Source organism: Carlito syrichta, unplaced genomic scaffold (assembly GCF_000164805.1).
Source record: "Carlito syrichta isolate Samal-C Ts95f unplaced genomic scaffold, Tarsius_syrichta-2.0.1 Scaffold305636, whole genome shotgun sequence".
Taxonomy (NCBI): Eukaryota; Metazoa; Chordata; class Mammalia; order Primates; family Tarsiidae; genus Carlito; species Carlito syrichta.
The window spans coordinates 103,110-114,884 of NW_007249732.1; the positions used below are offsets into that span (position 1 = coordinate 103,110).

The 11,775-nt window shown below is 41.7% G+C and overlaps 1 protein-coding gene across 1 annotated transcript; it reads left to right on the forward strand.

Moving 5' to 3' along the window:
- The first annotated feature begins 404 nt into the window (after nucleotides 1-404).
- On the forward strand, nucleotides 405-11,093 carry LOC103264247 (ETS translocation variant 3). Its single transcript, XM_008061886.2, has 4 exons — nucleotides 405-459; nucleotides 1,619-1,856; nucleotides 3,107-3,222; nucleotides 9,958-11,093. Exons 1-4 carry the CDS (start codon nucleotides 414-416, stop codon nucleotides 11,091-11,093), a joined length of 1,536 nt encoding a protein of 511 aa, XP_008060077.1. The 5' UTR covers nucleotides 405-413.
- The last annotated feature ends 682 nt before the right edge of the window (nucleotides 11,094-11,775 follow it).

Here is an 11,775-nt window from a genome sequence, read left to right on the forward strand (position 1 = left end):
GGCTTGTCTAGTAATAGAAGACAAACTGTTTAGCTTGTTTTGGCTGAATTTTTGGACCCGTTTCACAGCACCTTTTCTTTTCTTTTTTTTTCTTTTTTTTTTTCCATCTGAAGGATTGGTCGGAGGAAGAAAGCAAATATTTAAAACAGTGTTTACGCTTTGTGGTTTAAAGTCAGGTGAGAGATAATTATGACTTTTGAAGCTGATGACCTGAGGCCCATCATTTGATGACTTGGGGATTAGCAGTTTGGAGGTGACATATTTGAAAGAAAGAGGATTGCATAAGGAAGGAAAGACAGGAAAAATGAAGTTTTCCCTGGGAAAAGGCTGTGCCTGAAAACCTTGGGAGGATAATAAATAAATAGGATTTAAAAGTAATTGTGTGGCTTGTGTCTCTCAGCAGGAGGGCGAAAATGAAAGCAGGTTGTAGCATCGTGGAAAAGCCAGAAGGAGGTGGAGGTGAGCAGAAGCTAATTGTCTCTAATGTGCCTGGAATGTCCCTCAGTGGTTCCTGTTCTCCTCACTTGGGCTCTGTTCACAAATGTCAGACCATAACTGACAGCCTCTTGACTGGGTGGATACTGCTAGGACAGTCGTAGGCTTGTTTCCTATGGATGCATATTTAACATGTCTGGTCACCACACCCGTATCCCAAGTGTTAGAGTCACTTTCCTGCTACAGACACAGTTCCAACCTTGGGGGTAGAGGGTTTTTAGCTGTATTTTCCTACATTAGTTTATCTTTCCTGCTTGTTCCCTTTGGCACTTTCATGCCCTCATAGAAACTGGGTGTGAGATTTAGTAATGTATGAAAGGATAAGAGATTAGGACACCTGGGTGCTGCTGTCCAACTCTATCAGATTTAATGGTTGCCACAAGAATAGTTAACTTCTGTGCTTTCCTCTCCCTGTTATGGTTAGTCCTAGCTGACTGAAAGGGTGTTTATGGCATGTGTGCAGAACACTCTAGAGATCCTGAGCAGTGGAATGAGTAGTTGAGGGTGCTAGTAGGTATGAGGGGGGACCCCAAAAAAACCCGGAATTTATTTATAAAATGTTGTATATTTATTCTTACGTGTTTAAACTTCAGTTACCTTCAAAGTACTCCATTTGATGCAATATACCTGTCAAGATGCTTTTTTCCACTGCTCAAAACAGTTTTTGAGCTTGGCAATTATGATGCCTTTTAGTGCTTCTGCTATTTTTTTGTTTTTCCCACTTCCACATCAGCAAAATGTTCCCCTCTGAAGACTTTTTTCATCAGGAAAACAATTCACTCAATAGGGAGAGTAAGGCACAGAGGTCATGCTGTTTTTGGTTAAACAAACAAACAAAAAAATTGCTGAACACTCAGCATGGTGTGGGCAGGTGTGCTCGTAAATCAACCGTCACGAAATTGTCAAATGTGTTGAAAGACTTTCCAAAAAAACTTAACTGAAGCCAGCTAAGCCTCTTATAACAATGCTAACTGATACACTGATGTCAATGGGTTCTTAGAACACTTACCTAGTGAGGGGAGCCTGTACTATAAAGGGTCAGCCCTCCAAAAAATAATTCTGGGTCTCCCCTCATGTACCTAGCTCCTAACTACCTTGATCTTACCCTTTTTGTGTTAAAAAGGGTATCAGTTTCCTGATTGGGCCTACAAAACGGAGTCATCCCCAGGCTCCCGGCAGATCCAGCTGTGGCACTTCATCCTGGAGTTGCTGCAGAAGGAAGAGTTCCGCCATGTCATCGCCTGGCAGCAGGGAGAGTATGGGGAGTTTGTCATCAAGGATCCAGATGAGGTGGCCCGCCTCTGGGGCCGCAGGAAATGCAAACCACAGATGAATTATGACAAGCTGAGCCGGGCCCTAAGGTAAGGGAAGGGATTCCCAAATCTGTGGTGTTAACAGATTAGGAGACAAAGCAGTTTGGTAATGTTAGATAAAAAGGGGTATCAGATGATAAGAGACTACACTATCTTAGTGAATAATGTGTGGCTTTAAAGTGGGAGTAGAAGAGCTGTTGAATCTGAGTAGCACAGGCACAGGAGGAGAAAAGGCATATCTTTGGTTATATGTAGGAGGGAATTCCAGTGTGGCTGGCACTGGATCCTGACAGACAGCCGAGTCTGCTCTATGGTGGGCGAAGGTGTATAGTGAAACATGGATTGGAGCTCATTTTATAATCCAAAGGATTCATTTGGATTCTCTATCAGGGAGCTATTAGAATTTCTCTTTGGGCTTTCTTGGAAGAAACTAGAAAAGAGTAAAGCAAGCTCACAGGAGGAAGGCTCCCTGAATGGTACTGGCCTGTCTCTTCAGGAACTCAGTTGTCAGTTCATAGGTTGCGCCAACATGTCTAAAGATTGTTCACTATATGCTTTCTCGGGTTCTCTTTTTCCCCTTGACAGTCTTTACATTTCATAACCCTTTAGCCCTCAAGGGGCCAGAAGGCAGTTTATGACCTGTGCTACTGGATAGATATAAGGCCAAAGGTTCCAAGTACATTGAAGTTCTCTGCCTTTCTTTATTCTTAGTGACCCTGAATGTAAAAAACTGTGCAATGGCTATGCTGGAGCATCTCACATCCCTTTGAGTCTTTGAAGGTGAAGCGGGCCATGCTGGCTGCTGTTTTCTAGATCAGTGCATGCCATTGTTTGACCTGCTGCCGTAAAAAAGTTCTGCATTCCTTTGTCTATGCCTTGATCTTAGGCATCCAGACTAACCACATCAAGTCTAAGTGTCCCACCTGGGCAAGACAGAAAGAAAAACTAGGCAGTTAGTGACATGTAATAGAACAGGAAGGAAATGAACTATAGAGTTGAAATTGTAGAAAGATGGAGAAGAAAAATGGTTGGGGCTAGGATAGGTATTCAGAATCTCAAAGTGAAGTTGTCTTTGTACAGCTCTAGTAAAAGATTAGAGCTCAGTTGATAACTAAATGAGAAAAGTAAGCTCTTAGGTTTCCTACCTCCAACCAAGAGGGCCAGGCTGTAAAAGAATGATAGTGATATTTATAAGTAATATTTATAGCAAAAATTTTTGGTCCTAGTGGTTACATAGGGATATCAAAAGCTGTCAATAGTTACAAGATAAATTGACATGCATTGCTGTTTTCTTACAGATACTATTACAACAAGAGGATCCTTCATAAAACAAAAGGGAAAAGGTTTACTTATAAATTTAATTTCAACAAACTGGTGATGCCCAACTACCCATTCATCAATATCCGGTCAAGTGGTAAGATGCAAACCGTCTTGGGGAATGAATTTTGAGTTGAAAAAAGAGAATTCAGCCGGGCTTGGTGGCTCAGCCTGTAATCCCGCACTTTGGGAGGCTGAGGTGAGGGGATTGCCTGAGCCCGTGGGTTCGAGAACCACCTGAACAACTTGGCGAGACCTCATCTCTACAATAAATCAAAAAACTAGCCGGGCGTGGTAGTGCACGCCTGTAGTTCCAGCTGCTGGAAGGCTGAGGCGGAAGGATCGCCGGAGCCCAGCAGGTCGAGGCTGCAGTAGCCGGGTGCACTCAGTCTGGGTGACAGAGTGAGACTCCATCTCAAAAAAAAAAAAGAAAAAGAGAATTCTAAAAACCCAAGTCTAAGAAATGATATGTTTAAGGAGATTTTAGAAACACTGAAATAACGTGATCCTTTGGATTGCCTCGATAATTCTTGCTCAAGTCTTCTCATTCATCTCACTCATAAAGAGAGTAACAGATTATATAGATTTGTTTGGTTTATTTATTTATTTGGTTCCTTTTTTTTGACATATTATTTATGAACTTCTGGATATTATTATACTATTCTGTTTGGGAATGCTGTTTCATAGGTTTGTGTTGATCTTTCAGTTCAGGACTCAGTTTTACATACTGCCCAGTGGCTCTTTGATAGATGGGAACCTGTTTCTACAAACACTTCCGATTTTCTGTGAAACTACCAAGCTCTCACTTATCAAGTGAATATCATCAAAACCACAGCATCCTTGATCAGAGAAGGGGAGGTTCACATGTTTGCAGTGAAAAGCAGTGTCTTTGATCTGTGCTAGCAAGTCGCTCAAAGAATAAGATGCTGGGGTTACTTAACCTCTTCTTTTAAGTGCAGCAGGGCTTCCCCTCCTGACTCTCCAGGTTCTAACTTTCCATCACAGCTCCTCACAGAGATTTGAGGTCTGCTTCTCTTGATGCAGATGACAGCCTCTTAAGAGGTTTTGTTGTTGTATGTGGTGTTTTGTTTGTTTGTTTGTTTGTTTGTGGGGTTTTCTAAGATACAAATTATACCCCCGCCCATGAAAATACAGTAGCCTTCCCCCCATATTCTAGGGATATATATTTTTTAAGACTCCCCCCCAGCGGATTCTCAAGCCATGGATAGTATGATGTCTTTTTTTATACATACCTGTGATACCGTTTAATTTATAAGTTCAGCACAGTAAGCGATTAACAATAGTAAGAACAGTTTTAGCAATCTATTGTAATAAACCTGTGAATGTTTTTTCTGTCTCAAAACTTTTTTATTCTTTACTCACCTATTTCCAGGCCTCCTTGGGCAACTAAAACAGTGGAAAATGAAACCTAAGATAAGGGGGGACTACTGTAGATTGTATTTAACTGTCTTCTGACCCATCTATCAATGCTCTGTCTTTGTGGTCTTGTATGTTAAGGGAAAGAAACCTGACCATGATTCTGCAGTAATACAGCTTCTCAGAGCAAAGTTGGAAGAAACCTGAAAAATAAGAGCTGGGGGTGTGGCTGAGAGAATATAATGTTGAGATCCATTGCAGATATGTAATTACTACACACAACAAGTTAGGGCAGTTTTAGCTTGCCTCTGCTATCATTACAGTTCCATCTCCCCTTCTGTAACCACTCCCTCCTATCCCTGGGGCATGCATTTAAAAAAAAAAAAGTGGTGCTGGAATGCATCCTTCTAATTACAACCTGTTTTCTTTCCTTGTGCCTGAGGGAGAGGCGTTAGGAAATCAGGCCTGTCCTGGCCACTGGAATCTTGTTTCCTCTATTTCTCACTCTTACCCCTTCCCTATGCGCCTAGAGGAATTGAGACTCTAGATTGGTATACCAGCAGTTTTAAAGAATGTACTGATATTCATACTCCTTTACCCTACCCCCCCAAAATATGTTTTATAGGTCTTGTTTTTCTCTCTTTGACCCATTTTTGTCTATTGAAAACTCAGAACTCCAGTCACCTGGACAACCTAGAATGGGGCATCCAGTAGCCCTAGAGAATTTGTAATGTGGTTTTCCAGGGCAAGGAAATCTGGACCCTCACTTTGAAGACTCTGATCTGGAAACCAAACAGTGGTGACCTAGCACACCTGTGCTGCCTGAAGGCAATTAAACCAACATTGATCCTTGACCAAGCTCAAGATCTTAATCAAAAAGTCATAAGGAAAGCAAAACTGTACATTTCATTTTAGGCATGCTATTAATACTTGTTCACCTAGCTACAAACAACTCCAGAGAACTAGAGTCCTTAATTTACAGAGAACTTTTACCTATGAGGACAAAGGAATGTAACATTTATTGAGCACCTACTCAGTAGAGGTACTTTTACGTAGTGGTTGTGTGAATTACCTCATTCAACGCTTTCAGCCCAGGAAAGTGTATGTCTCATTGTCCACATTTTACAAATGACACAATTATGGGATGATGGCAGCAAAGTTAAAGATTGGTCAGAGTAGATTGAATAGTTATCTGTTGAACACTTTCTTAGGAAATGATTCCTGAGAGATTGAGCTATTGAAATCTAGCTCTTATTTGATAGATCATACATTCCCCCTCTAGATTGAGATTTATTTATTTGTTCAACAGATAATATGTTAAGCCCTAAAGACAAAAGATTTCAGAGGAGTTCTTTCCCTGAAGGAGTTTAAAGTTTAGCAGGAGAGATAAGATATACCAGGTTTAATACAATTTAAAATGTGATAAGTAATCTAAGTAAAGCTGCATGGATTTAGATCCTGGAGGCCAGAGAGATGTGTCAACAACGTAGGTTGATACAAGTGGACCATTCTGATCTGTGTTTTTAAAAATAAAGGCAATACGTGGCTAATTGTAACATAGCCAAATAGTACAGAATTGCATAAAGAGATAAATACTCAATCTTTTCCCTTCCCTGTAATCCTACTCACTGTTAACAGTTTAGGGTAAAGTGCTTCTGTGTACAGTATCTCATTTTTATCATTTAAAATATCCTATAAAATACATTATTACATGTATTTTAATATTTTCTTACATTTGCATAAGAAGCATTGGAAAGATAAAGAAGATGCTAGTAAAAATGGTTACCTGTCTGGGTATGGGGCAGAACAGACCAGTTCAGGGATAGACTGGAGACCCCAGCCTGTGCCTCCCTAACCCTCTTCCTCATCCCCACCCCAGTTTTTTATACTTATTTTGGAAAACTTCAAACTTACAGAAAAATTAGAGGAACAGTGAACTTTATCTGGATTTACTAATGGTTAATGTTGTAGCCACATTTGCTTTATCTCTTTCTATTTATATGTACTTTTTAAATCTTTTGAGATTAAGTTGCAGACATCATGACATTTCGCCCCTGTGTACTTCAGCTTGTATTTCTCAGGAACAAGGACATTCTCCATAACCACAATAATATTACCACACCCAAAGCACTTTAATATTGATGTCATACTATTATATATAGCCCATATTTGAATGACAGGTGTCTTCTTAAGTTTTGATTTTTATACCATGATTACTATCTAATAAAAAAATATTTTAACAAGTACATGCAATATTCTTTGCACCAGTACTAGTCCCAGAGCTTTACAAATATTAATTCTTAATCCTCATAAAGTTAAGATTGGTCCTATTACCTATTTTAAAGATACGTTTTCCAGAGGCACACAAATAATAAGCGGTAGGACTAGGGTTAGAGCTAGGCAATGACCTTGTGATTTCCCTTTTGCCAAAGGGGGTCAGACCCTCCCATTTGTTACTTACACTAGGCCACAAGGTAGGAGGTGCCAGAACTGAGATTCACACCCAGTCTTTTCAACTCTCCTACTTGAATTTCATGGTGACTTCATGGAGGTGATCTTTTTCCAAAGCAGTAGGATTCAGACTTTCTTTTTTAGCAACAAACTTTTTTCCAAGCAAAATCTTAGATTTGGTATCTCAACATATAATATATAAAAATAGGGCCACTCCAGTTGTCCAGAGTTAAGAGGCCAGAGTGCTCCCTTCCCAACGTTTCTCCTAGTCTTGACTACCTTTTCTGTGCCTAAATACATTTGGAAAATGTAACTTGTATCTCCTTACAGATTATGGTATATCTTAGCATATGCAAAGACTAAGATATCCTCCAGTTTTTTTGTGTGTTTTTTTTTAAAGTAGATTTAATCAAACACATTTCTAAGTTACTTAGGAGACAGGCCCCTCCCTTCCCCTGCACATTATACTTCTGTCCTTCTGAATGCGTAGAATTGGATTTTTTGTTTTTGAATATAGATGTGCTCTTAATAAAAAGTCAAGATCGAACAGCCTGGGCAATTTGGCGAGATCTCATCTCTACAATAAATCCAAAACAATTAGCCAGGCATGGTAGCGCACGCCTGTAGTTCTGGCTACCTGGAAGGCTGAGGTAGAAGGATCGCCTGAGCCCAGTGGGTTGACACTGAGGTGGCAGTGAGTGTGCCACTGCACTCCAACCTGGGCGACAGAGTGAGACTCCAACTCAAAAAAAAAAAAAAAAATCAGCCGGGCTTGGTGGCTCAGCCTGTAATCCTGCGCTTTGGGAGGCTGAGGTGAGTGGATTGCCTGAGCCCACGGGTTCGAGACCCGCCTGGGCAACTTGGCAAAACCTCTTCTCTACGATAAAGCAAAAAAATTAGCCGGGCGTGGTAGCTGTAGTTCCAGCTACTTGGAAGGCTGAGGCGGAGGGATCGCTGGAGCCCGCTCCCAGCCACTGCACTCCAGTCTGGGCAAAAAAAAGAAAAAAGTCAAGATCAAAAGAATCAAAAAAGGACAGAATTTAGCCACTAATAAAGCTAGGAGAAGAGATACTTTTGGCCTGAGACCTTATTTGCTTTAGTCAAATCATTTGAAAAGTCTGAAATTGGTGGCTTTAAAAAAAAAAAAAGTTCTGCAAAACAATGGAACATCAGTTTGGGAATTACTGCTCTGGTACAATGTCACCCAGTCACATGTACCTAGAAAGCTGGTCTTAATACGTACCCACAGACTCGAGTCACATCTGTTATACATAGAGTAGAAGGCACCAGCTGATTGAGAGCAAGTCCTGACCTCACATGCACCTCCTGGTTCACTATACCTATTTTTATTTCTTCTTTTCCCTTTCCCCCCCCCTTCTTCCTTGCTCATCTCTGCATTGGAGTGTAAAGAACCCTCATGATTAGGAGCTACTAACACCTCCCAGGAACCCACGTGGTCCCTGAGTCCTCAGATGGCATACCTTTCTCGTGCCTTATTTATCAAGAGGACCTTTGGGAGAATTCGAAAACTTGTGAACCTCTAAGGTTGACATGATTAGCACAGTGTATGTTATCACTTAGAGCTTCAAATTTTAGCAAGCAGACTTGAGAAAATGAGTAGTATGTCCTGGATTTTTTTCCCAGCCTTCTCAGTGTTTGAAAGCAGGATGGAAATGGAGATCCTTCCATAGAATTTGCTAGGGCATTATAGATTTGAAGAGGTTGTTTCAATTATTTGAATCTGTGCAGTAGGGATTGTATATCAGAAATGATCAAAGGCATGCAAAAAAGACTTAATAAACATACAACCTTTTTGATTAATCTGTTTTTACTAATATACAGTCTTTTTCGTGTTTGTGAGGCACAGGGTTTGGGTTTTTAACCCTTTGCACTCAGTAAATCTATTATAAATAAATTGTGAATCTAGTAAACCACACGAATGTCCCCTCTAAAGAGATTGCTGGTGATTATACAGGACAAACTTAATGTCTCACTTGAAATTTGTCAAACTTCTGATTGATCAGTTGAAAAGTGGTTTTTAGGAAATCAAGAGTTCATCCTTCCACATTGTCTTTGAACTAAAGATCGGACAATAAAGTACGTAATAATGTGGGAGGAAGAAAACAAGACTGCATTGTCTGCTGAAATAGAAAAACACCAGGTGGAAGAAGTTAGACAAATTGCTGCTTCACCACATGTATCAATGAAACTGCAATGTATGTCGGTGACTGTTTCTCACATTACCACATGTTAGAAAAACATACAAAATTGTAATTTTTTTGTCATAAATAAGTTCCTCGATGTCCAAAATTCCATGATAAACCAAATGTCACTACAATAAAATAATTAGTTCCAACACTATAAATGTATTATGAAGTGATTCATTTTCACTATTTCGTAAAAAAGTGGTCGAGTTGCTAGTAAGTGATATGTGATGTATCTCTGGGTACAAAGGGTTAGTGCTTTATATACATGTTATATCCAGTTTTGCTGGTTGTTTTTTTGTTTTGGTCTGGTTTGGTTTGCTTGCTTTACTGATGTGGCCAAAACTATGAAAATAAGACTGTTTACAAAGGTAAAAATTGAGACAGATAATATATACACAATTTTTAGAGTTACTGGGGATAAGGCTATTGTGCACATTCATTCATTCATTCAACTTAAGATTTATTGCAAATTACTTATTAAACCCTGAACTACTCGGAGTACAATTGAAAACAGTAAGAAGTTCCTGCCACATAGAATTTAGGTTTTAGAATATAGAGAAGCAATTCGTGATAGTTCAGACAGTAAGACAATAAAAGCCCAGAGAAAGATGGCGACTACAATAAGTAGAAGCAGCTGAGCAATAGTTACAGGAAGATGGGGAATTGTGCAGTTCAGTTCACTTGGAATGTTTGTTTCCTGCTGCTATTAAACATTTTGCAGTTGGTTAGAATAATTAAAAGTGGATTAAAAATGACTGGATTTCTAATGCAGCCTTTTGTCTCCACCACCATCACAGGTGTGGTTCCTCAGAGTGCACCACCAGTGCCAACAGCCTCTTCCCGGTTCCACTTTCCACCTCTGGACACCCATTCTCCAACCAGTGATGTGCAGCCAGGGCGATTCTCTGCCAGCTCCCTAACTACTACTGGCCAGGAGTCGAGTAATGGTACTGATAGAAAGGCAGAGCTTTCAGAGCTGGAGGATGGCTCAGCCCCTGACTGGCGCCGGGGCATGGACCTCATATCCTCCAGGAATGCTGTTGGTGGGGGCGGGATTGGCCATCAGAAACGCAAGCCTGATATAATGCTTCCTCTGTTCACCAGGCCAGGGATGTATCCTGACCCCCACAGTCCCTTTGCTGTCTCTCCGATCCCTGGCCGCGGAGGTGTCCTTAATGTCCCCATTTCACCAGCCCTCTCCCTGACTCCCACCATCTTCTCCTATAGCCCATCACCAGGCCTGAGCCCCTTCACCAGCAGCAGTTGCTTCTCCTTCAACCCTGAGGAAATGAAACACTACCTTCATTCTCAAGCCTGTTCTGTGTTCAACTACCATCTGAGTCCTCGGACTTTTCCCCGTTACCCGGGGCTCATGGTCCCGCCACTGCAGTGCCAAATGCATCCTGAGGAGTCAGCTCAGTTCTCTATCAAGCTGCAGCCCCCACCAGTTGGGCGGAAGAACCGGGAGAGGGTGGAGAGCAGCGAGGAGTCCACACCAGTCGCTGCACCCGCAGTGGCTCCTATCCCCCCGAGAATTAAGGTGGAGCCTGCCTCCGAAAAGGATCCCGAGAGCCTCAGGCAGTTAGCACGAGAGAAGGAGGAGCACTCTCAGGAAGAGGGCACTGTGCCAAGCAGGACCAGAGAAGAGGAAAAAGGCACCATCTTTGCCCGCCCTGCTGCACCACCCGTCTGGCCCTCCGTACCCATTAACGCAAGTGAAGAACCCCTGGAGGTGACTGAAGACAGTGAGGACAGGCCTGGCAAAGAGCCCAGTGTGCCTGAGAAGAAGGAGGATGCCCTGATGCCCCCCAAGCTTCGGTTGAAGCGGCGCTGGAACGATGACCCTGAAGCCCGGGAGCTGAGCAAGAGTGGCAAGTTCCTTTGGAACGGGTCAGGACCTCGGGGCTTGGCAGCAGCGGCTGCCGATGCTTAGGACTGGATGTGGATGGGGAGCTGTCTATACTATAACCCAATACATGTATTTATGTAGCAAGATTTTGGGGGGGAGGGAATTAGGCTGGTTTGATCATTCTAGGGGTATAGACTTGTATTTTATGTTTGGGTTAGGGTGGGGTATCTTCTGTTGTAAATGAGGTGGGATATGAACACACTTTTTTTTCTGGTAAGTAGGGAGGGTATTGAACTGAAAGGAAGAGGAGCCTCTGTTTCCTGTGAAGGCTTACACTTTCTGACAAGGAAACTTCTAAAGGGCCGGGTTCCTTTTTGGTCCCATGACAGTTCAGGTTCCAGACTTCTTTCTTTTCTATTGTATTTATATATGGAAAGCCATTACTGAATTTGTTTTGCTCCAAAACATATACATAAAAGGGAAAAGGGCGTGGTTGGGAGGTTGAGCAGTGGGAGACCATTAATACGAAATATTTTGCCTGAAATGTTTCTTTATAATTACTTCAGAGGAGGAATAAGATAATCTCAGTCTTAATGGGGTGGGAGGGTGGGGGGGGTGTTCAGATGTCACTCTTTTTCCTTTTTTTCCTGTTTTTTTTTTTGTTGTGTTTGGTGGTGGTTGTTTGGCATTTTTCTTTTCCTTTTTAAAAAATGTCTTCAGGAAACACGAACGTACTACCAGCTAGAGTAGGGCTGGGAAGGCACAG